The 27,659-nt window shown below is 34.2% G+C and overlaps 1 protein-coding gene across 1 annotated transcript in view; it reads left to right on the top strand.

The window, feature by feature from the left end:
- The first annotated feature begins 6,585 nt into the window (after window positions 1-6,585).
- LOC100916730 overlaps window positions 6,586-27,659 on the top strand; it is a 79,815-nt gene continuing 58,741 nt past the window's right edge. Inside the window, exons 1-4 of the mRNA XM_031965503.1 lie at window positions 6,586-6,691; window positions 19,402-19,631; window positions 20,683-20,764; window positions 22,255-22,472. Of these exons, the coding sequence (XP_031821363.1) occupies window positions 6,672-6,691; window positions 19,402-19,631; window positions 20,683-20,764; window positions 22,255-22,472 (550 nt within the window). The 5' untranslated portion in view covers window positions 6,586-6,671. The remainder of the gene's footprint in view (window positions 6,692-19,401; window positions 19,632-20,682; window positions 20,765-22,254; window positions 22,473-27,659) is intronic.

Genomic DNA, 27,659 nt, shown 5'->3' with positions numbered 1-27,659 from the left:
CTGTTCAAACCCTGGAAAATAGCTGAGGAAATTATTTTTGATGCTGTACTTTATTTTTTATTTCATATTGCAATAACTATTAAATGTGAAGCCTCTTCTTAGAAGATTTGAGTGGTAAAGCTTAGATATGCTAAAATCCAAACATTATCCTGATGTTAGATATAAAGAATACAATGGATGTTGTTAAAGAAAAACTGTTCTCAATAACATTGTCTTAACATTCTCTGCACGGTTTATGGAGGTATTCATCAGAAGCTAGAACAACCTAACTGAGGCAACCTGATCTTATCCCCACTTATTGAATTCCTCAGTTGCCAGCAATTATTTCATTATCAGGGATCTCAGAGAATAGTTCAGACCATAAATTTACAAAGGCATTACTTAGAAAAAGTGAAAGTTGGTCTTCATGACATTTTGTTTTATGTAACCAATAATGATCTTTCCTCTCTGTGATGCTGGTCAATTAGATGATTTCAGTTCTGTTCTTTATTCGGCTCATAAAAAATGTATTATATCCTCAACTTAAGATCTCCTGGCCAGAGGTATGGTCATTAGACTTATCCATTATTATCAGGTCATATACTCCCTTACAATAAATGATATATAGCATGGAAATTTGCCTCAGTTTGTCTCTTAAATTTCAAACAAAACATGGGGTGTTCAGAGGACAGAAGTCACAGTTCTGTTATTGCTGCCACTATTGCGTCTAAGGCATTATGTGCTAGGACCAAGACTAGTCAAAGAAGAGACAGAAGTCAGGGAGCATCAATATGATGAGCAATTGGCAGAGTTATAGGCTAATGACTACTATTATAGAACAAGAACAATAAGATGCAGGACATTTCTCCCTAAATCTAAGGTAAAAGACAACTAAATCATTCCCTTAATCATTCTTCCCATTACCCAGAGAGTGATGAGTGTGGTTTGGAGGACTAATCAATCAGTTAACAGGGTAATAATGCTTAGGAAGTATCTTAAATCATTTTCTTTGTACAACAAAACATGTGCAAACTCCTGTGTAATATAAATATAGTTGGTTGGATTAAAGAATCTCTCTCAATTGACTCTAATTTATTAAGAAATCAAGCCATTCTCCAACTGATAAATGGTCAAAGGATATGAACAGACAATTTTCAAATGATGAAATTGAAACTATTTCTATTCATATAAAAAGGTATTCCAAATCATTATTAATCAAAGAAATGAAAATTAAGACAACTCTGAGATACCACTACACACCTCTCAGATTGGCTAAGATGACAGGAAAAAATAATGATGAATGTTGGAGGGGATGTGAGAAAACTGGGACACTCATGCATTGTTGGTGGAGTTGTGAATGGATCCAACCATTCTGGAAAGCAATTTGGAACTATGCTCAAAAAGTTATCAAGCTGTGCATACCCTTTGATCCACAATGTTACTACGGGTTTATATCCCAAAGAGAGCTTAAAAAAGGGAAAGGGACCTGTATGTGCAAAAATATTTGTGGCAGCCCTTTTTGTAGTGGCTAGAAACTGGAAATTGAATGGATGTCCATCAATTGGAGAATGGCTGAACAAGTTATGATAGTATCTGAATGTTATGAAATATTATTGTTCTGTAAGAAATGACCAGCAGGATGATTTCAGAGAGCCTTGGAGAGACTTACATGAACTGATGCTTAGTGAAATGAGCAGAACCAGGAGATGATTATATACTTCAACAACAATACTATGTGATGCTCAATTCTGATGGATGTGGCTCTCTTCAACAATGAGATGATTCAAACAAGTTCTAATTGTTCAGTAATGAAGACAGTCGGCTACATCCAGAGAGAGAACTATGGGAAATGAGTGTGGACCACAACATAGCATTTCCATTCTTTCTGTTATTGTTTGCTTGCATTTTTGTTTTTCCTTCTCAGATTTTTTCTTTCTTTCTAGATCCGATTTTTCTTGTGCAGCAAGATAACTGTATAAATATGTATACATATATTGTATTTAACATATACTTTAACATTTAACATGTCTGGGACTATCTGCTATGTAGGGGAGGGGGTGAAGGGAAGAAGGGGAAAAGTTGGAACAGAAATTTTTGCAAGGGTCATTGTTGAAAAATTACTCATGCATATGTTTTTGTCAATAAAAAGCTATAATAAACAAAAAAGAATATCTCTAAGAAACAAGATGGAAATGAGATAAATGAAGATTTTTAAAAATCATATGCCTCCCATATTCCGAGATATGTACTATATGGGGACCAGCACTGCTATACCACAAGCCCTGTGATTTCCAAGTACACTAAAAGCTTGTAAACCACCTCCTCTGGGAAACTGTAAAGGTACAACAGCCTTTGGAAAAGCACAAGCCCTGTGATTTCCAAGTACACTAAAAGCTTGTAAACCACCTCCTCTGGGAAACTGTAAAGGTACAACAGCCTTTGGAAAAGCCAAGTGCTACTCTGCCAAGTGCTACTCCTTATCAGACAAAAATACTTGGTTCATGATTTGAGGGGATGACACTTAGAGGCCAAATAATATACCACATTGACTTGTGAAGTAATTAATTATTTATTCAACAGCCTGTTTTTCTATAGGCTTGCAAAAAAAATTAGGAAATGAGCCAAGTATTTGCTGCTATTGAAATTGCATTGCCTGAAACTTCAGGTATTCACTAAGTTCATACTTAGCCTGCTCCATTGTTACATATATAAAAGCCAAAAGTGAAAATTGCAGGAAAATATATTCTTAATATATAGGATATATTAATCCTAATATATTATCAGTGGAATAACACACATATAGGTGAGTGATGTGACAATACTTAATGAATCACAAAACTGATCACACTATTTGACCTAGACATCTGGAGAAAAAGAAGCAACAGAAGGTGTACTGGACAGAGTTCTAAGCCTGGAGTCAGGAAGAACTGAATTTAAACCCAGTTTCAGATATCTACAAACTGTATGATCTTGGACAAGTCACTTTACCATTGCTTCACTTTTTTCAACTATAAAATGAATATAATAATAGCACTTACCTCAATTATTATGAAGATGAAATAAAATAATATTTAAAGAATATTATATATAGCATATAGTAGGTATTACATAAGTGTGCCGCTCTGTCCCAGCACACTCTACCAGGGTCTTACATACCAGTTTTAGGGATTATCCTAGATAAACTTGAAGACTAGCAATCGGGAGGTGCAAACATTCTGTCTTTATTTAGTTATCCTCTCAGTGGGGATAGCAGGAAGCAAGAGAGCGAGTTCTGCTTAAAGCTGTCTGTTTATGCTAGCTGCAGAAGGGAGACTTCTGGAGTTAACATTGCATCCCAGGAAGAGATCAAGCAAGAGGACACGCCCCTCGCCATCAAGAAACCTATAGCAATTCCTTTAACTCCTGCAAGACACACCCTCCTGCCTCAGAGCCCAAGCTCTTTTTTACCTCCTGGGCCTGCCCTACCAGCCTGTGACATACAGGCTCCGTGGCACATCTCAAAGAGAGAGCAATGCCTCATTGCTCCTAACATATGAATACTTATTCTTTTCCCTTCTCTTATTCTATTGCTAGGATTCTATCACCAAAACATCATAAAAAGGATTTGGCTACACGCATCCATGGCTTCTGTGTTTGCAATAGGAAAAAAATGGAGACAGCTTATATTGGTAATGATTGAAGAATGACTAAAATAAGTTATAATATTAATATAATGATATTTTATGATAGGAACTGAACCTATGATTTCATCAATAAAGGAAATTCCCAGACTCTCTATGCATATAGATGTCCTTTGTTTAAGACAGTTTTAAAGTGATAATAATATAGTGCTAAACAATATTGTTAGGATGAGTGAGAGATAGGGACTTGATCTTGGATTCAAGACCAGGTTCCTATTCCCTGTGAAAATGTTGCTTTAAGTAGTAGGTGCCATAAAAAAATAGAATGAAGTTTTAAAAGGAATATGAAAACCCTACAAGAGATGCTATCACCGGTGTCATATCAGCAGAGTCAAAATTGTATACACATTGACTACAACTACAGAAAGAAGAAAGAAAGAAAAACTTGGTCAAATATGGAAAAAGGAAGCTATCAACAGCATGGAAGGAGGACAACAGATATAAAATGGAACAGATGACAATGGAACAACCACATCTGGACTTTTAATACTTTGATCCTCAGGAACCAGACCATGTATATGCAGAAGAAATCTGATGGTGATAACACAACTTTGAAGATATGGAAGATATTTTCAAGATATCTGCAAGAAGCAAAGATACTATCAATTCAAAAAAAAATCTCATACAATACTATTATCACCACCATCCCATCAAATATATAACATAAAGTCATCCATGAGCCTATTTTACATCTCTATAAAATTTTAATGAGTATTATTTATGCAATTATTGAGCATGTCCTTAACAAAAAGATGTGCAAAGAGGCAAGATTTTACAAATAGCTTATAACACATTTTCACAATCATAAACTGTATAGAAAATACAAAATTAAACTATGTTCCTTTTAAATAAACCATAAAAAGTATATGACTCAAGTATAGCAAAATATAGTCGTAAAGGCTCTCTTCCAACAAGATATTTCCAATTCACATGTTAAAAACATAGATAATACTTTGTTCATTGATCATCTGATAATTTATGTCAAGAGAGGCATAAAATGGGGAGATATATGCTTGCCAAGGTGGTTTTTTATTGCCATATTTAATGTCCTGCTCAGTTTCCAAACAGAAAAGGGATTCCCTACAGACAAAGATGTCTTCCAGATGTTCCTGTTTGTATTTAGCATTGGCTAAAAACTACACAGCCTCCTCAGCATATTTTATAATCTTTTAAAGGAGATTATCCTATCCACACAGGAAAGACCAAATGAATGACCACTTTTTAATAGACAACAACATACAGTTAAATGAGCAACCCATCAAGTTAGTCCATCAACACATAGACCTTGGACAGATATTTTAGAAGGACAATGAGCTGGGCTTAGACTTGAGTAGAAGGAAATCATGATGAAAAATCATTGAAAATCATGTAGAATTTTGTATTTCTATATAAAAATTCAAAATCTATCTTTTTAAGAACAATATTCTTCCATGCTTCACATCATAGAAAATTTCAATCTTCAAAGAATCAAATTTATAGATTACCCAAAAGGCAATGGAGAGGCAAATGATGAGCATTAAGTAGGGTATTCTATATTACCAACAATAACTTTCATGGGAAAAGTGGAAAAAAAGTATATTTGTGAAGGGAAGAGGACATAGTAAATTAAAAAGTGTTAGTTCCTCCCAAGAAATCAGTTAGGAAACTTTGAAGAGTAAATCAGATGGGAAATAGGATTTTTTTTAATCCAAAATAAGTTACACTTTAGGAGTGGGCTATCTACCAATTAATCTTCATTTATTTTATATGGCCCCTTAAATAATTGTGGCATATCATTGGAAATGTACAATATTGTGTCAAAAGCAGCTGACAGAATTTTTAAGCATAGTGACAGACAGCTTGGTAGTGCAGTAAATTACTGAACACTGAGCCTGGAATCATAAAAAACTTAAATTCAAATCTAGCCTCATGTACTGACTAACTATATGACATTGATCAAGTAACTTAACTTTAGGCTCAGTTTCCTCCATTATAAAAATGAGATAAGAATAGTATTTATTTCTCAGAGTTGTTATAAATATCAAATTAGATGATATGTGTAAAATACTTAACACAATGCCTAATTAGTAATTAATAAATGATTATTGACTATTTGAGTTTCCTCATTTGTAAAATGAGGATAATTATAGCACCTAATGATTGTTGTGGGAATAAAATATATGGAAAGTACTTTGCAAAAGTTAAAGCTCTATATAAATACAAACTTATTGTAATTGTCTTACTTCATTATGATTAGGTAAATTAAGTAAGTGAGAGAGAGAACAGTCTTCTCTGGCTTTCATTTTGGAAAAGATGGTGATCTAGAAAATTTATCTAGGATGGGGTATTGGGTAAAGATAGGAGTAGCAAATCGAAGTTGGATAAGGAAGCTTGGATATAATAATAAGTAAGTTGTCAGTGGAATTGAAGGATAGCAGTGGAAGATAACCGGGTTGGGGAAGATCAGAATTTACCTGCCAGACATCAATGCCATGAAGGAAATCCTTAATTGGCTTACCCTATTTATGACTTTGCTACACGTACTTCATTTTTGTTAGAAGAGGCATTATAGGATAAGAACCATTAGCCCGTTTTCTCTATATCTATTTTCACTTTATGGGTACATTTTTCAGGTTAAAAAATAGAAAGGGCTGCAGCATGAGGTTTAACCCTTTGTAAAGGATATTGTAGAAGGAGATATAAAATTTTGTATAACAAAAAAGATTTGTATAAAGAAGTCCTTTAGGTTCCTTTCTAACTTCTGGATTCTCCATTTCTACAGTGTAATAGCTTCGTTTTTAATTGTCACAGGTACCTGGAGTCTCTAGTGGTGACCCAAAAAGCACAAATAGCCAGTCTCCTTGGTTACAAAAACTTGAGGTGACATCATCGTGACACCATAACAGAGTCTAGGGCCCATCCCTGAAAGTTTTTGTGCCTGTGTCCTTTCTGTGAGGAAGTGGTCTAAACTGGTTTTTCTTTTTCACACACTGTGTGATTGGATAACAGGCAGATCACCAGGGATTTTCAAGAATGGAACATGGAAACAAGGGGTAAGTATTTGTACTTTATACTCCCAGTTTCTTTTTCTCTTAGGATTATCAATTGAAATGCTGAGGACAAAGAATGAAGAGTGTGAAACTAGAAAATAAAGTATATATAAATATATACACACATACATATACACAAATGTATATGTATATATATATAGAGAGAGATATCTATATCTATCTGTCAGCTTGTCTACTGTTTCCTATGTGTCAAGAGACTAGGGTCCTCTCACATTAGCCAAATGAATTGGATAGAAATAAATGTAAATTTTAATTTGATGAACCATTGTTGGGAGAAGCAAGTCTAGGACATGATGAACCAGACATCTTACAAAATGTCTACCCAGCCTAATGCTTGCTATAAAATTTGGGAAAGCATTATTATAACTTTTTCTAATCAATGCTGTCATCCAGCTGTGATGGCTGGGAGCAAGAATTCCTCAAGCTCCAGTTTCCTCCTTTCCTAGATGTTGACATATTTATCATCTGATGCCATGCCATCTCTCTAAATCCTCTCACTCCAAGGGTTCTATGATTTTATAGCCTATAAGGATAGGATGCAAAAAGGTCACCCTGTTGACTTATCAACTATAAGAGAGTAAATCATTTTTCTTGACCCATATGATCTTCTCTAAGTGAAATTATATATTTCCTCACTGTCGTAATTCTTCTCTTGCCCTTATTTTTTTCCAAACCAGATTTGTACTTTCTTCCTTTTCTTTTAATCCTTGATTCATGTCTCTTTTGCTAACATTTGAGATTTAATCATTTGCCTCTTTTTTCTCTTAGACCTCTCTCTAAGCCTCTTTTATTTCTGTCTCCTCCTATTTTCCTCTACCGTTTAAAATATTTTAATATCAGCATCCCTATGTATATGTTGAGAGAGAGGCTCTTTCTTGATCATTGTTAGTCTTGTAAATATCTGTAATTAAGTGAAACAAATCCACAAAGTAAAAAATACCTTGAGACTTATCACCTACTTCTTTTTCAAAGAAGTGTGTAACATGCTTCATCATCACCACACTGGGGTTATGATTAGTCATTTAATTAAAATCTTCAAGACTTTAAAAATTGCTTATTTTCACAATATTGTTAAATCTTCAAGACTTTAAAAATTGCTTAACTTCACAATATTGTCATCTTTGTATGTTCTCTTGGTCCTGGAAATCTAATTGTCTTAACAAAGTAAGTACCTATCAATTAGGGAATTGCTTAATGGATTCATATATTTCAGGACAAGTACACAACTCTGCTTTACTTCATTGCCACTGTTAAAGTACAAGAGCATTTGTTCATTATCCAGAACTTGTGCAAACATGACATCATGAAACAAGCATACAATATTGATGAACTTCTCTGGGTAACCAAATACTATCATCTTCTACAAGCCCTCATGACTGACAGTATCAAAGGCCTTAGGTTGACAAATGTAATGTACAAACTTCTATTCTGCTTCTGGAATTTCTCCTGAAGTTGTCAGGCAGCAAATACCATGTTAACTGCTTCTCAATCCTTTCTGAAGTTATACTTGCTCTGCAATACCAGAGAAGCTGAGGCAAGATATTAGAGAGTTTTAAAATTTTATTTGGATTTCTGAGAGGGAGAGATTTTTCTGGGACCAAAGGTTCCATTTTGATCCCAGGAGCCAGCATCAGCATCAGCATTGAATGTGAGCTTCCAATGATTTTTATATATGTGGCTTTAAGCAATCAGGGTAGACAAAGACAGGTGTAGAGTCAGAACACTGAAAGCGGGAATTTCCAGGGACAGACCATCAATCTGGTTCTGATAGGGTGGGGGATGAGGATCATAAATTCGATAAACTGGGAGCAAAGGGAGTAGTCAACTTGAAACAGAAAATCTGGAACTTAGAGATAGAAGATGCCAATTGGGTATCTGAGATAGGGCATCTGGAGTCTTATCTTTTGGAATGCCAGAGTGGCCAGATCTCTACAACTCTAATTATCTCAGTCTTAATGGTCAGGAAGGAGGATTGCAACCAGGGGGATCAAGGCAGAACAATTCAAGGAACTCTGGCAGGACAATTTAGGGAAACTGAGGCAGGACAATTTAGGGAAACCTAGGCAGGACAACTAGGGAAACTGAAGTAGGACAATAAAAGTAAACTCTGGCACAACAGCTCTTGAGTAGGGAAACTGAGGCAGGACAATAAAAGTAAACTCTGGCACAACAGCTCTTGAGTAGAGAAACTGAGGCAGGACAATAAAAGTAAACTCTGGCACAACAGCTCTTGAGTAGATGGCCATTTTCCAAATGAAAGATCAACCAGGTTAAGGAGAATTCTGGCAAGAATTTAATCTTGCCTACCATAACTGGGAGAGATCCACACTTCAAACACCTTTATTCTGTGATCATCATAGGACAACCTATTTCCTTTTTTTCCCCCTGAGGCAATTGGCATTAAGTGATTTACCCAGGGTCACACAGAAAGGATGTATTAAGTGTATGAGGCCGGATTTGAACTTAGGTTCCTCTGACATCAGGGCTGGTGCTCTATCCACTGTGCCATCTAGCTGCCCCTCCTTTTTTTTTTTTATAGACATAAACAACGGAGGCATCCTTTATCTCCTTTGGGATAACCTTCTCTTGCCATATAACCTGGAAGATTTCAGTAAATTTTTATATGGACAGTGGACCCACTTTCTTGTAGATTTCTGTTGAAATGGAATAAGCACCAGGAACTTTGCCACAGGAGTTTAATAGGATTCAAAACCTCTTCTTCAGTTAGAAATTCATCCAGAGAGAGGTTGATTCCAACTGAGTTATATGGCCAATGGCTTCAGCATTGGATGATGATGGTCTGTTGAGAATATGATTGAAGTATTGAGCCCATCTCTCCAACATCATATCCTTATCAATGTGACTCTATCAGAACTGAGTCTTTGAGATGGTGAATTAAAGGTCTGTGGCTCATAAATAGGGTTCAGGGTATCATAGAAGCACTTTGGATTGTTAATATCCATGTAAAACAGAATTTCATCTGTCATCTTAGCCAGAAATCCTGAATTTTTCTAAGCTTTACTTGCACTTTTGATGAAGTTGAAAACTACCCTTCTTAAAGACAAACTACCAGTAGCACCATGCCAGAAAATCAAACTGCTTCTATTTGAATTGTCTTAGGAAGATTCTGAAGATCACCTGGCAAGATAAAATACTGAATACTGAGGTCCTTTCTTAAGCTGATTTGCCAAACATTCAAACTCTGCTGCAGAGAACAGAACTCCAGTGAGTTGGGTAGTAAGTTTGAATGCCAAATACATATTTGTCTGAAAGATATTTTACAGGAACAGTAAATGCTCACACAGAGATCAGAAGAAGTGATACAAGGACACTCTCAAGGTCTCTCTGAAGAACTTTGGAATCTGAGACACGGGAGACACATGGGAGAACAAGATTGTTCTGCATAGTATGCCTGCCACAAAGGAGCTCTTTAAGTAAAGCAGAATTGCAATAGTTCAAATGAAAGCTGATATGTGCAATTTTAGAGGCATCTTCATTCCAAATGTTCTTATGGACTATTTATGCCTGGTCTGTGATAGAGTCTTCCAAGGTAGTATATCAGCCACAGTTGAACATGCTGTGCATTGACCCCAATACCATGATGTCATTTTGATCCTCTCTAAGCAAAGATATTTCTTTTCCTGCATATCTTATTTGTTTTATAATATATGACCTTTTACATTTAAGTCATCTATATGCTGAGAAAAGTTATACATATATTAGAGAGTTTGGTCTAAACCTAATTTTGCTACATTACATTTCAGTTTTCTGAGCAGTTTTGTTGAGTGAGCCCACCTTAACAGTGAACAAATTCTTGAACAAATTGCTGCATTTGGAACCAATATTCATTAATATTTACAGTTCTCCTATGTTTTATTTTTATCTGGTTTACATGGTAAGACTATTTGTCTCATAATGGGATTTTGTTAGGGTGCTTTCTAAGTTTTTTGAGAATAATTTGTAAAGAAGGTGTATTAATTGTTCTTTCAAAGTTTGGTAGAATTCTCCTGTGAATCCATTATTTCTCATTTTTCTGTGAATTCATCCATTTTTCCTTTGGTTCCTTTAAAATTAGTTATATTTCCTTTTCTGAAATTGAATTATTTAAGATCTCTATTAGGGATTCTGCCAGCTTGATTAATTTCATAAGTTTGAAGATATTATTCAATTTCTTTTATATTCTCAGTTTTCTTAGCACATACCTGTGCATATTATATGTTCTGATTATTCTTCAAAATTCTGTTGAAATTTCACCTTGTTCATTTACATCTTGTTGATTGAGTTTTCTGATTTCTTTTTAAGCTGTTTGATTAATGGGTTATCAATTTCATTAGCTTTTTCAAAGAACTAACTTTTATTTTTAATTTTAATTAATTTTTTGGGTTTTCAGTTTCTTATTTAATTTTAAATACTTCATTTCTACAATGCATATTTTATGTTTATTTGCTGGTTTTCTAATTATAAAAATGCATATTCAGTTCATTAATCTTCACTTTTTTATTTTGTTAGGATATATTTGTAGAATGTTATTTTTTTCCTGAGAGCTGTTTTAGTTGCATCCCAAAGATTCTGGTATTTTCTTTGATCATTATATTATCTTTCACACAATTTTTAATTGTTGTTGTGATTTGTTTTTCACCCACCCATTATTCAGGATTTCATTGTTAATTTTTCATATGTTCCTTGAACCAATGACATTTTAATTCACTATTTTCTATGAATGATTGGTTTACTATTTCTACCTTTTAACATTTGTTTACAATATATCTGTGCCTTGTTATGTGATCAATTTTTGTAAAAGTTCCATGTGATATAGATACTCACATAACACATACATATAGATATATAGATATATTCTTTTGCAATCCAGTTTAGAAGATGGCAAAAATCTTTTAGCTCCAATTTCTCCAGCAATTTGTTCAGTTATATAGTTTTCCTTTAGTTATTAAAAAATAAATCTAGACTTATCCAAAATCTGCCTGACCCCTGAGAGAGGGACATTAAAATCCTATTTTGTTATTGTCTATGCATCCTTATAGTTCAGTTAATGTTTCCTTTATGAATTTAGATGCTGAAGCATTTGGAATATATACATTTAATATTGGTATTTGTTTGTTATGGTTAACTAGATGAAAGGGATTAGATTTTCTCTAGTCCTCATGACATCTCAAATCTCTCCAAAATAGAAATTATAGATGAGAAATAAACTAATTTCAGCTGTCTTAATGGTCTGATTAGGTCACCAAGAATCCAAACAAGGTAAAACCTTAATGAACTAATAATAAAGATGGTCCCCATTCCTTTAAAGGGTCATTCAGTATCCCCTTCCCAACTCCCCCCACATACTACATTCTTGATAGTAAACTAGATGCCAAGCTAGCAAACACAAACTAGCCCAGGGCATTACAATAGAATTGAATTCCACTCTATTGCCCTACCTCCACTTACTTCCACAGAGATATAAACTCCAAATGGCAGAAATTTGTGCTCAATATAGCAACATAACGTTATTTAGTCTGAGCAAAGGGAGTAGAATAGGGCATATGACAGAAGTTAACAAACCCTACTTCCCGCAACAAACTGGGAAAACATTTTTACAGTTAAAGGTTCTGATAAAGGCCTTATTTCCAAAATATATAGAGAATTGACTCTAATTTATAAGAAATCAAGCCATTCTCCAATTGATAAATGGTCAAAGGATATGAACAGACAATTTTCAGATGATAAAACTGAAACTATTTCCACTCATATGAAAGAGTGTTCCAAATCACTATTGATCAGAGAAATGCAAATTAAGACAACTCTGAGATACCACTACACACCTGTCAGATTGGCCAGAATGACAGGGAAAGATAACGTGGAATGTTGGAGGGGATGTGGGAAAACTGGGACACTGATACATTGTTGGTGGAGTTGTGAATGAATCCAACCATTCTGGAGAGCAATCTGGAATTATGCCCCCAAAATTATCAAACTGTGTATACCCTTATATCCAGCAGTGCTACTACTGAGCTTATAACCCAAAGAAATACTGAAGAAGGGAAAGGGACCTGCATGTGTCGAAATGTTTGAGGCAGCCCTTTTTGTAGTGACTAGAAACTGGGAAATGAATGGATAGCCCATCAATTGGAGACTTTTGGGTAAATTGTGGTATATGAATGTTATGGAATATCATTGTTATGTAAGAAATGACCAGCAGGATGAATACAGAGAGGTTTGGAAAAACTTACATGAACTGATGCTGAACAGAACCAGGAGATCATTATACACTTCAACGATACTGTATGAGGATATATTCTGATGGAAGTGGATATCTTCGATGAAGAGAAGATCTAATTCAGTTCCAATTGATCAATGATGGACAGAATCAGTTACACCCAGAGAAGGAACACTGGGAAATGAGTGTAAACTGTTTGCATTTTTGTTTTTCTTCCCAGGTTATTTTTACCTTCTGAATCCAATTCTTCCTGTGCAAAAAGAGAACTGTTCGGTTCTGCATACATATATTGTATCTAGGATATACTATTAGCTTATACATGTATTTATTATATTATACTTATACTTATACATGTATATGTATTATACATTATACTTATATATGTATATAATGTATTATATACATATATACTTATACATGTATATAATGTATTATACATTATACTTATACATGTATAAGACTGCCTGCCACTAGGAGAGAGGGGGTGGAGGGAGGGAGGGGAAAAATTGGAACAAAAGTGAGTACAAGAGATAATGTAAAAAATTACCCATGCATATGTACTGTCAATAAAAAATTATAATAAAAAAATTTAAAAACCCTATTTCCCAATGTTATAGAAATCTGAATTTCAAAGAGGTAGAAATTTTCTTAGGCATGGTAGCATTCTGTACCAGACAACAGAATGGAAGGATCACTGATAAGATCTAAATCTGTGGAATTTTCAGTAGCACATCACTGAAAAAAGAGCCTGATACCCAACTAAGATCAGTTTTCTGTCTTCAGATTTCATCTGAGACAAAAACCTAAATTGTGACCTATGAATTGCTAGAAAGGGGGGAAACAGACAGTTTTGAGATGAACATCAGGGAAACTATCATTAGAGAGAAGAGAGAGAAAATGAGCAGTAAAGAAAAACAGAGAGAAAAGACTGACAATATCAAATATCTAAAATAGCAGAAAACCTAAAAACCAAGAATATAAGCAGAATATAAGAATACAAGAATATAAACAGGGAAGACAACAACAGCAAAAGGAAATATAGCTTCCAGATCTAGTAAAATAATTTAGGCATCTATGAATAAAGAACAAAAAAGAATGAACAAAGGAAAGTTAATAAAAGAGGACAACAGAAAACAACAACAACAACAAAAAAGTGGTCTGGGATAAGGTCAGGTCAGGTAGGTCAAAAGCCTACCAAGCAATAATAGTAGGTGTTTAGAAGAATCTCAAAATAAGTACCTCAAAAATATTAATCCCGTGAAGAATACAGATAGTAAAAGATTAAGTATATACAAGGAATACAAATAAAGAATGTGTCTAGAATAAACAGAAAGGGAAGATAAACAATGAATTCAGAATAAGAAATTCTTTCTACACAAAGGCACAGAGTAGTCAGAGTAAAGATGTAACAAAAAAGCATAATATCCTAAATTGCCCACCAAACTTCCTTGACAAATATCTAAATACGGGTACACACACATACACATACACAATCTAATTCTGATTAAGTAAATCTATTTTGTTTGATCACAAACTTTTCCCCAGTCCAAAAATCTGACAGGTAATTTTTTCTGTGCTCCACTAATTTACTTTTAATGTTACCCTTTGTGTCTAAATTAGGTATCTATTTGAAGCTTATCTTGGTAGATGATATGAGATATTGTTCTAGACCTTGTTTCTATGAAGTATATTTTGTAATTTTGTATAGTTTATATGTCCTGGCAGTTAGATTTCCAAGCATTCTATACTATCCATAGTTATTTTAAATAAAATGTATTTCCTCTTTCTGTGTTTTATTGGTAATATATAGAAATGCTGATGACTAGGGGAGGTGGGATTGATACCTATAATTTTGCCAAAGTTGTTAGTTATTTCAACTTTTTTTGGTTGAATCTACAAAAGTACTAGTTTTGTTTTCTTTTTACTTGCATTAATTCTTTAAAGTTATTTTTCTTGTTTTATAGCTAACATTTCTAGTATTATGTTGTATAATAATGGTGATAATAAACAAGATTATTATGAAAAAAGTTTAACCAACTAGAAAGAGAAATACAGACAAAAATAACTCTTTGAAAATAAGAATTAGATTAAGGGAAGCCAATGAAACTATAAGAGACCAAGAAATAACAAAAAAAAATATAAAGCATGCAATAATAAGAACAAAATGTGAAACATAAGAAAAACAACAGATCTGGAGAACAGATCAAGAAGAGAAAATATAAGAATAATTGGACTACCTGAAAGCTGTGACCAAAAACAAAACAAAACAAAAAAACTTGACAAAATAGTGCAACAAATAATCTAAGGAAATTGTCCTGGAGAGATAGAACATGAAGGGAAAGTAGAAATAGAAAAAAAAAAAAAATCCCCTGATCGCCATCTCAAAGAGATCCCTTGTGGAAAACATGTAGGAATATTATTGCCAAATTTTGAAACCCTAGATCAAAGAGAAAATTCTGCAAGAAATAAGGAAAAAAAGTTAAAATATACTAGAGCTACAAGTAGAATTGTATAAGACTTATCAGCAACCACAATAAAAGATCATTGGGATTAAAATCATATATACCAGTAATCAAAAGAATAGGCCTACAGCCAAAAATATCACATACAGCGAAAATATCCATAATACTGAAGGAAAAATAGACATTTAACAAATTTATAGATTTTTCAAGACTTTCAACCAAACCTGAATTTAATAGAAAATTTAACATACAAGAGTCATTATCATGGATAAATTTTTTTTTTTTTATGGAAATATATGCCATATGTTTAAGATTGACATCAACAATTGGGTAGCTCAAAAGAAAGATTAGGGCAAAGTTGAGTATAATCTGACTAATCCTAACCCTACCTAACCCATCTAGAAAAAGGTAAAAATAATAATAATGTTATTCAAATGAGGTGCAGAGGAAGAATAGACACAGAAGCATTAGAGGAGTAGGAGGGCTTGTACTTCTGAAAACTTAACTTACATAGGGAATAGGTTAAATAGGCAACATTACACATACACTGTGAAGGGTTTATACCCTCCAAAATCTATGAAGAAATAAGGGGGGAGGGAAGGGAGAATGTAGAAGCAAAGGGTGAGGGAAGAAAACAAGAGAGGGATTCATGGGTGAGGGGAGGTTAAGTAATAGCAAGGCAAATTAAGGAGCAGAATTAAAGCAGAAGAGTTAGCAGGGATAGGAAAAAAGATATGAAATACTTAAAAGATTCAATCAAGAGAGAAATTTATATTATATGTCAGCCATACTAATGTTTTAGATGCATGTTTACATATGGGTAAATGTGTGTGTATATATACATATATATGGGTGTGTTTCTGAGTGTATGTAGATATGTATACATGTTGCTTTTTGTATATACATATAGATATATGTATATGTGAAGTGGGTCTGTGGATGTGTGTATTATGTGTATGTATATATGTGTGTATGTATATATTTATGTATATAACATATATCTGTACTTAACTATAACCTGCTTGGGGGGGGGGGGGGGGGGGGGGGGGAGTAGCGGAGAGGGATGAAAAGGGGAAAAAAGAATAAAGTAAAAAAAGTATGCAGTAGAGAACAAAAGAATAACCTACAAGGAAACAAAGAAAAGATGGACATCCATTAATATAATTTTTTAAAAAATGAATATTGGATTTTGTAAAAAGTTTTTCTGGTCTATTGAAACACTAGCTGGTATAAAGCTATCCTGATGATAATGGATCTTTGTGATGTGTTATTATACTCTTTTTTCTAGTATTTTACTTAATTTTGTTACATCAATATTCATTAGGAAAATTTGTCTGTAGTTTTTTCTTTGACTCTGGTTTAGAGGTCAAGATCATATTAGTATTATAGAATAAATTTAGGAAGACTTCTTTATTTTTTTCAACAAGTTTATTTTTCAACTAGTGTTCTAATTAATTATTTCTTTAAAAGTCTGTTGAATCTTTTGTAAATCCATCTAATCCTGTATATTTTTTCCTTTAGGAATTCATTTATGGCTTACTAACATAGGGCTATTTAAGTTCTTTTGATCTGAATAATATATATTTTTATAAGTTCTCATTCATTTCATTTAGAGTATCAGTTTCATTAGAACATAATTAAACAAAATAGTTTCTAATGATTGGTTTTATTTTATCTTCAACAATTGTGAATTGACTCTTTTAATTTTTTATTTTGTTGACTTGGTTTTCTTTTTTTTCATCAAATTATCTGATGGCTTATCCATTTTATTGGTTTTTTTTAAACAGCTCCTAGTTTTATTCATTAGTTCATTTTTTTTTTTTTTACTTTCAATTTTGTTAATCTTTGATTTTCAAGATTTTTATTTTGGGGTTTGAGTTTTTAATTTGTTGTTTTTCTATTTTTTAAAATTACATTCCAAACTAGTTGATCTGCTCTTTTTCTCTTTTATTGAGGTAAGCTTTTAAAGATAGATTTTTTTTTTCCCAAAGTAGGTTGGCTAAAGCAACAATTTTTGGTATGTTGTCTCATTATTGTAATTATCTTTAATGAATGCATCAATTGTTTCTAAGATTTCTTTTTTTGCTCACCTCTTCTTCAGGACTAAGTTATTTAGTTTCCAAATAACTTTTAATCAGTGCTTTAAAGATCCCTTATTAAATATAATTTTATTGCATTGTTATCTGAAAAAGATTAATTTAATATTTTTGCTTTTGTTTGTGTTTTTAATGCCCTAATACAAAGTCATGTGAAGAAGTACATCATGTACTGCTGTGCATAGTTATATTTCTTTTGATTCCCAGTCATTATTCTCCAGAAGTGTATTAACTAATTTTTCTAAAATTCTCTTCATCTCTTTAACTTCTTGTATATCTTTATAGTTAGATTTATTGAGGTCTGAAAGAAATAAATTGAGATGCCCTTAATAATAAATTGAGGTATTATAGTTTTAATATTTTCTCCCACAGCTCAATTAACTTTTGCTTAATAACTTACATACTATGTATTTGGTTGCATATATATTTGATAATGATATTAATTCATTGTCTTTGGCACCTTTTAGCAAAATATAATTTCTCTATCTTTTAATTGGGTCAATTTGGCTTTTTATTTGTCTGAGATCAGAATTATTTCCCCTGCCTTTTTTTTAACTAAATCAAATTTTTCTATGAGTCTTACTAGGCTTTCTATTATACTTATTATATTATTTATATATATTTACTATATATTATTTTTATATTTAGTTTGTGGTTTCTTTGAGGCTTGACTTAAACACATATTTTCAAATCCTTATCTTCTTCTGGGTTTAGGTCTTGAGCTTCCTGCCAACATAGTAGCTCTTTATGATTGGGTTCTTTTTTTGTTTATTCATTTTTTTAGCCTACTTCTTGACTTTGGAACTTATTTGAGTACTGGGCTCTGCACACTTATTGGGGCATGAGGAAATGTCTGCCTTGAGCTGGCTATCCTTTTGTATCGTTTTGATGCTTTTACATCTCAATCTGGGGCCTGCATATTTTCAGCACTTCCAAATTAGTGTGATCAGGGAAAGGTCTATGGATTTATTTCCTGGTCTGAATTCTGCAAATTCCTGACCCAGGTTTTGGTCTGTTTGTGTGTGATTAAATTTTAATAGGGGACTACTAGACTTGGTTATTATTAACTCATTAGAGAGTCTTCAAATTCAAAGGACTGAACTGCTGGCTCTACTTTGACCTAGATCTCTTACTTTGATTATTCCACTGTAGGTTTTTATGCTGGGCTAAAGGCAAGGACTGGTTCTGTCTCTGGGCTTAAAGCCATACAGTTTTGTTTCCAGAAATTATTCCTTGTTCAGTACATATTAGATCCATTCTCAATTACTACTTTTTTTTTTCACCCTGAATCTATGATTTGGAATTAGATAATGGGCAACTGATGAGACGGATTCCCTAAGATCTCTTTCCACCCCAGTGCTTTCTGTCCTAGTGCACTGTTTTGGCTTCCTTTCTGCCCTGGGTTACTTAAAAGTTTCCTGTTATTACTGTTGTCTCACCCACTCCTAAACAATTCATGCCCCAGAACTCTTATCTCTTTTTGCCTCCCTTACGGAAGGTTAAGCTAGCAACAAGACTCATTATGAGTTTTTCTAGTCTTCCCTGCTCAGAATTTGTTCTAGCTGTTTTCTATATTTTTCTAGAGGAAATATGTTAAATGAGCTAGGCAAAAATGCTTCCTCTCACTCAGCCAACTTGACTCTGCTCCCAAAGGTTTTCAATGAGCTTTAAATCAGGTAAGTTCTCAGGCCACTGAATCATAGTTATGTCAATTTTTGAATGAATTTCTTAATCTTTTGTAATATATGGGTCATATTCTATTCTATCTCTGATGATTTCTGAAACAATTCTACTGGATACTGGATACTGGATAAGTAGATTTTCTAATAATGAGAAGTATTTAGGGAGCAAAACATAAAATTCACACTTTACAATTTAGAGAGCCTCTTTAAATATGTCTCCTTTGTTTCTGTCCAGGATAGCCCAAAGTACCACAGAAGAAACAAATAACAGCAAGAAAGAACAATCCCCTGACCAAGCAGTTACACAACAGGAGATGTTACTAATCTTATCAATGCCACAGGTTACTGGCATGAGGATACCAACAGGGAATATCGAGAGAGAGTCCCAATTACATGCAGAGGACAAATGTCCTTTCTCTTTGGAGATTGGATTGATGACTGGATCACAGAGTGATAGAGAGATAGGTAGGGCTCCTATCTTTTCCCTCTTGCTGCTATCCCCTCATTCTTAATTTTCTTAGAAGGGAAAATTCTGTTGTGGCTGAGTTTATGCAACAAAATTTCAGGGGCACTATGAATATTGCTTTGTCCTTCAAAACATTTTCCTATCTACTCACTAATGCCAAAAATAATTTTTAACAAAAAAGAAAGCTTTGTATTCTACATTGAGAGATAATTCATTAAAAGTATAAATTATAAGGAAGAGGTAAGACCTTTATACACAAGTTTTACTTCAAAAATAAATAAATTATAGCAGAGTCTTTTCTTTATGACTGATGACAGGTAAGTTTATAAAATAGAAGAACATCAATGCCAGAAGAGTGATGGTAGGGCAAGGCCTGGGGTTCTCTGAATTACACACAAATAGAAATATTATCACTAAAGACTGGGGCAATGACAATCAAAGGACAAAGAGCAGAGCTGGTATGAGCTCATTGAAGACTAAGGATACATGAGAGAAAGAAATCCTCTTTTTGCCTGAGATGTCTTCATAAATAGCATCCTACCTTGAGAAACTAGGGTAGTGGTAAAGATTTCATAATTTTGCTTAGGCCTGGCCTTATTTATTTTTAAATGGCTATAATGAATATTCATTTCTTATCCTACCAGAAAGCTTTTGACTAGACTTTTAATTGGCCAAGAAAATGAATTGGAAATATCTTGGAACGTGGAGAATGGATCTTAAAGTCAACAAAAATTTAAATAAAATAGTATAAATTTTAATGTAATGAAACAGAAGAGAAAAACGGTTGTTTTTTTTTCCCCCTTCAGATGTTCATATTGCACAGGTCTCTAAGTAAGATAACATGTCTTATTTACTGACTCTCCTTTTCTCCTCTTTATTTTCTATTGGATTCCACTGGTTTTGGAGGTGAATGTTTTAACTTCAATTTTTCTTTATTTTTATCTATTCTCCTTTTTCCTGTTCTAGGTAAATTGTGTTCTCTAATTTACATCTGATTATCATAGTAACCCCTCAATAACAACTCTTTTTCCTTCCTCTTTCCCTTTTCAGGGAGTGGTGACAACATGAAAGGAAGCTCAAGTCTCAGCTCAAGCCAGGAATCAAATCCTCAGTTATCTATATCTGAATTAAAGTAAGGAGATGCTTTATGGAGGGTTTCTGAAATCAATTGCACCAGCTTTGTGCTCCAAGTATTGCTTATCTTAAATAGGGTATATAGGCTAATTATTTTTAATGCAATGAACAAAAATTTATCTTTTTCCCCTTTTGTATCATTTCCCTAAAAAAGAAAAAAAAATAACAAATAAAAACATGCATAGTAAAGCAAAAGAAATTTGTTCATTGGCCATATGTGTCACCGTATATATGCATATATATGTATATATATATATACATACATATATATCTTTTTCTATTTTTATCTGATCCTGCATCCTGAATCCATTGCCTCTCAGATAGATGAGTAGCATGAATTTTGGAAACTGGAATTATGTTTGGCCATTGAATAGATCAATTTTTAAGTCCTTCAAAGTTGTAAGTAGGCTAATTTTAGAACTTAACATAAATAAAGGAATAAGTCTTGTTAGGGAATTAAAGTCTTTATTCATATCTTTTGTTTCAGAATTACTTTAATTTTCAAATATTTCCTTCTCCCTCTACTACTTAGCGCTATTCCTCATAATAAACTAAAAAAGAAAGAGAGAAGAAAGGGGGTGAGGAAGAGAGCAATTTCCTAAAATTCACCAATACATCAATTGAATCTTATACAATATGTAGTATTCCATACCTGTAGTCACCTTAAAAGTAAAGAAAAACTTTGAAAACAGAGTTTCCAAAAGAAATCATACCAGAACTTAGTCAGAAAAGTTAGGTTCTACTTCTGGTACTAACTTGCTTGATGACCTTGGGGAAAAAACTTCCTCTCTCCAAGCCTCATTTTCCTCATCTGTAAAATTAGAACCTAATTCTATTGTCTCTCAAGACTTTTTAGTTCTTTAATTGAGCAGTATGGTTCAGTAATGAGAACTCTGAAGTTCTTGGTTCAAGTCCTGCTACCCATTTCATCTTGATTAGATCATTTAGCTTCATTGGATCTCAGTTGTTTTTTTCCCTCTAAAGTGATCTGATCAGATGGCTTCTGAGGACACTTCTGGTCCTATATCTGTGATCCTATAAATATATTATCTATACTTTTCCATTGCATTATTAATCATTGTCATGCTTGCATTAAAGAAGGCACTGTACTCTAAGAGCAAAGCAGAATTGCAGTAACTTAATAGAAATGTGAGATGCACAAATGTCAAAAGTGGACTATCTGTGCCTGATCTGTAGCAGAGCCTTCTGCTTATCCACAATCAAACACACTACACTGTACCTTGACTCCAACATCATGATATCATTTTTTGTCTTTGAGTACCAAGGATGAATAACCAATCATTGTGAAGGAGCTATCTCATCAAGAATTAACCAATGAAAAAAGTACTGCAGTAGAGTAGGGAAATAGGCCACTAGTGGACTGAGGGTCTACTATGATGAGAAATGTTTAGTGGGAGAAAGGTCTAATTCTTAGTTCCAAATTTAGAAAGGTCCTTTACAATATGCCCTGTTTGCCTTCACCTGTAGAACTCAGGACCTCAAAGAAGAAGCCCAAAAGAGCAAGGAGGAAGAAATCTCTATCCAAACAGAATCACGCTTAGAATTGTCATTGTTCCTACCAATGCATACAATTATTGGGAAGATGACATCACGAGGGATTGTGAGGGCAGTCCCATACTCCAAATGTATGCTTTTTCCTGTGATTCCTGGATGTTGTTCTGGGCTACAGAGTGACACAGAAAAAGGTAAAAATCCTTACTTTTTTATCCTATTCGCAACTCTTCATGTTGGAATTTCTTGAAGAGGAGGAATATAAAGAGAAAGTCTGGAAATGCTTTCTTATAGATGAAACAAAGAAACTAAAAAGGAGGTTTCAAAAAATATTCTTCTACAAGGCTTAATCAATAAACATTTAGTAAGTACCTACTCTGTGTCAGGCTCTGTACTAAGTGCTGAGGATAAAAAGAAAGGTGAAAGACAATTCCATTTCTCAAAAAGCTTACCATCTAATTGGGGAGACAACATGTAAATAACTACACACAAGCTGTATATATAAAATATATGTGTGTATGTATGCACATGTAGGATAAATTATAGATTATCAACAAAAATAAAGCACTAGCATTAAGGGAGATTAAAAAGATTGTATTTATCATTTTCCTAAGTTTGAACCAATGTTACTTTCCTAGTACATATATGTATGTATATGCAACTTTATACTTGTGTATATGGCATGTAGTCTTTTAAATATATGTTATAGCCTCCATGATATTTTATTAAATAATTTTGTGTACATATACATTAGGGATATTAGTTTACACTTTCTTTTTTTTCTGGTTTAGTTTTAAAGATCATATCAACATCATAGAAGGGGATTTGTGGGATTCCCTCTTTCCCCAATTTTTCCAAAATATTTATGTTTCAGGTGTCACCTGAACATGTGGTTGAATTAATCAGAGGTATGAACTACATATAAACAAATTCCAAAGAATAAATTTCTATGCTCTGGATACTTAAACTGAGGATTTGAGTGTAAATTGGGTGAGTTTTTGGCATGGCACTACTGGGTGCACTTTTTAGGGTTTCTTTCAGGAGATAGACAATTAGACTCTTGCCATTTTGACTTTGCCCTCTGATTCTTGTAGATCTTAGAAGTTTTCACTTATGGTTTGAAATATGATAACCAGATTTTCTATTTTTTCATGATTTTCAGGAAGTCTGATGAATCTTAAATTATCTCTCCTTGATGTATTTTCCAGATCAGTTGTTTTTGATACTAGATACTTTTTTCACTTTTTCCACTCTTTTTGTTGTAATATTTTGTTCTAATATTTCTAGTTGTCTCATAGATTGAGTTGTGAAATAAAATAACATCCCCATTCTGAATTTTAGGGAATCCATTTTTGAATAAGACTTCCTACCTTCTATTTTAAGGTATTTAATCATTCAATTTTTTTCTTCCAGTTTTCTTATTTCACTTTCACTTTTTTAATCATCTTGCTTCATTTCTCCTTAGTAGTAACAGTGTGTTAAGTCTCGTCTAGCTCCCTGGAGGCCTCAGGATCAGCCAGAGTCAGGATAAATTAAAATCCTTGGTCTTTAGGGGGAGAAGTGAAGGAGACAGACAAATTACCAGGAGGCTTCTGGATTCTCCAGTCCAAAGTCATCAACTTCTCTGCTCCCCATTTTACCACAAAGTGACTCTGGCCTGTCTCAACCCCACCCTCTAGTCCTTGCCTACGATTATCTTAACATTAAACATTGAATAATCACCAAACAGTGAGAAAAGGGCCATTTTATCCAAAATATATGCTAATAGTCATTGTCTCGTATGGAATAGGTAATCAGCCTTAAATTCTCAGTTGTTTGATTCAAGTACACCTTTTCATAGTTTCAGCCATTTACAATTCCCACTTTCTTTTGTTTTAGAACACAGGTGGTCATGCTATTCCTGACTTCTTAGGGAGGTGAGAACCCCAAAAAGGAGGTGATCCCACCCTCCCTGACTTCTCAGGAAAGGAGGTGAAAAAACAAAAAAGGAGATGATCATGCTCCCTCCCCTTCCCCCCTATCCCCCTCCCCCGACTTCTCAGGAAGGGAGGTGAAAGCATTAAAGAGGAGATGATCACGCCCGCCCTGACATCTCAGGAAGAGAATGGGAAACACCAAAGGGAAGTGGGGAGTCAAGCCAGATATTGTTAGTGGATTTCTGGGTTGAAGGGTCTTGCTAGAAACAGGTATACACAAACCCATCAGCATGGGAGGTATCACACAAGCACATAACAATAAAGCACAGGCTAGTAGTGATGAGTCTCCCCACAGCCGGCGCAGACTCAATGTGGTGTAACAAATATGAATTGTACATGCAAGTAGTGATATAACAGTATAAATCAACATGGTATTGTAAAAGATTTCCAGAAATCCTAGAAGGAGGGTATGTATATATCAGTCACACATATGCCTCCTTCAGCAGCCAAGAGATAGTCCAAAAGCAATCTATTGTCCATTACTTCACGTTTCAGGGAATCTAATGATCTTTGCAAGTTTTTGAAGTCCTGCAACAGTCTGTTTATGTGTTAGGGAATCCAATGATTACTGCAGATTTTGAAGTCCTGCAACAGTTTCATCATGTTTCAGGGATTCCACTGATTCCTGAGGGTTTTGAAGTCCTGCATCAATCTCATTAACAATATTTGATGAGCATGAGTCAGTTGCTATAACTGCCATACTCTTTCAGTGATGGGCACAATCAGTGATGGAACCACCCGATGTTTCTTGGGTCTTCTTCTTTTCAAGAGTCTGTTCCGTCTCTCTCCGATGGACAAGGTGAATACGGCTCCTTGGCACCCATCTGATTCCTTCTCCATCTGTAGAGATACAAGCAAACCCTCTCCCCCAAGTAGTTAACCTATCTGGTGCCTTCCATTCACCATTTTCTGGATCTCTCCACATGACCTGGCAATTATCTAAAGATAGTGGAGCTGCTCACACTGGACACTGCTCTTCTGGTGGGTTATAAAAGCTGTCTGTTGGAGCCAGTGCATCTTTGTCAAAAATCAAAAAGTTAATTGTATAAAAAGCTAAATTTAGAAGTTCTCTAGGATTTCCTGTGGCTCCCCCTTTCTTTTGTTTTTGGAGGAGCATCTTAATGTTTACTATTGCCTATCCTTGAGGATTAAAGGGTATGCCAGAGGTATGTAAAATCTGATACTGTGAACAAAAGTGTGCAAAATGTTTAAAAGTACATGCAGGTCCATTATCTGTTTTTATTGCTTGTGGCACACCCATAATTGCAAATGCTTGTATAAGGAATTCAGTGACCACTCAGGCTGTCTCTTTTGCTACTACTGAATACCAGTGAATCCTGAAAAGGTATCTACTACAAGATGGATAAAAGACAGAAAATGACCAAAAGATAATGGGTCACATCCATTTGACAAATTTCATTGGGTCTCAAACCACAAGAGTTCTTCCCTGAAGTGAGCATAGGCGTGTGGAAAGGAAGGCAAGCTGTACAGGTTTTTACTGAGTTCCTAGCTTCCTCTCTTATTATTCCAAATTGTAAACGTAAGGCTCGAACAGTCTAATGATATTTAGAATGAGATTCTTGGGCTTCCTGAAATGAAGGAGTATTGGCCAACATGGTTAGAAGGCTATCTGTCTTTGAATTATCATCAAAAATAGGACCTGGAAGTCTACTATGATAGTGGACATGCAAGATAGAAATCTTACTTGGATGCTTTCTCACTTGTTCTTGAAGTTTCTTAAATAGCTGATACATATTAGAAGCTACAGATTATATTTGGGCTGTGGCAATTCTTTTACCACACCTACTGAATAGGTTGAATCAGGTATTATATTTATATCTCCTGAATAATAAGAACTAGAATGATTGCATACAATTCATTCTGCTGAGTGGACTGAAAAGGAGTTCTGACTCTCTTTTAGTTTAGTCATGAGAGTATACAGCACAAATATTATGTTTGGATGCATCTATAAAGATAGTCCTTTAAAAGGAACTTTAGAAAACTTTTCTTCAAGAATCTCTCGCCAATTATGTAATAGCCTGGTTATCTTTAATGGAGACTCGTGTGTAAAATTTGGAGCTGTGGCCAATAAAATTTGCCAATCTGGGATGGTTTCACAACATACGTTAATTTGTGCATTAGTATAAAAAGGTATATATCTTGTCAGCTCTTATCCTAGATAATTGTACTGCTCACTTACTGGCCTTTAATAAAATTCTAGCCACAAGCACGGTAAGGAGTACCGTGAACCATTTGTTCTGGTTGTGCTGGAAGGTTCACACTATCACATTGTCTCCTTGATGAAGGACTGCTGTGGGTGCCTCTTTTGTAGGAAAAACTCATTATTTCCGAGGGGTTTTGAGTGACTCTTTTAACCACATTGGATAAAACCAGTTCAACATCTCTCAAAGCCTCTTGAGCTTCTTTTATAAACTGGCATAGTGAGTTTAAAGCACTGTCTCCCCTTAAAATGTCATATAATGGTTGCAATTGATAGGTAGTCAAGCCTAATACTGGACGCATCCATTGGATATCTCCTATCAATTTCTGAAAGTCATTTAAAGTGTTTAGCTTCTCTGTTCTTAAGGAAAGTTTTTGTACTGTAAGCACCTTAGAGTATACTTTATATCCTAAATATTGAAAAGGAACATGTCTTTGAATTTTTTCTGGAGCTATATGTAATTTGTAGTTCTTTAGTGTTTCTATGGTCTTTTGTAGACATGCTTTCTAACATTTATTCCTCAGGTGCACATCCCAATATTTCATCCAGTAATGTAATAACATTGCTTTTGGAAATGCTTTTTTTTACATTTTTTTTTTTATTTAATAGCCTTTTATTTACAGGTTATATGCATGAATAACTTTACAGTATTAACAATTGCCAAACCTCTTGTTCCAATTTTTCACCTCTTACCTCCCTCCCCCTCCCCTAGATGGCACGATGACCAGTAGATGTTAAATACATTAAAATATAAATTAGATACACAATAAGTATACATGATCAAAACATTATTTTGCTGTATAAAAAGAATCAGACTCTGAAATATTGTACAATTAGCTTGTGAAGGAAATCAAAAATGCAGGTGGGCATAAATATAGGGATTGGGAATTCAATGTAATGGTTTTTAGTTATCTCCCAAAGTTCTTTCTCTGGGCATAGTTGGTTCAGTTCATTACTGCTCCATTGGAAATGATTTGGTTGATCTCGTTGCTGAGGGTGGCCAGGTCCATCAGAACTGGTCATCATATAGTATTGTTGTTGAAGTATATAATGATCTCTTGGTCCTGCTCAGGAAATGCTTTTCTTACTGGAGTAAGAGCAGTAGCAATATACATTTGACACATAGTAGGGCTATTTTTCCCTGTGGCAAAACTGTCTATTCATATCTTTTATTAGGCTCAGCT

This window comes from Sarcophilus harrisii, chromosome 4 (genome assembly GCF_902635505.1).
Source record: "Sarcophilus harrisii chromosome 4, mSarHar1.11, whole genome shotgun sequence".
Taxonomy (NCBI): Eukaryota; Metazoa; Chordata; class Mammalia; order Dasyuromorphia; family Dasyuridae; genus Sarcophilus; species Sarcophilus harrisii.
This window is presented reverse-complemented; position numbering and strand designations above follow the sequence as displayed.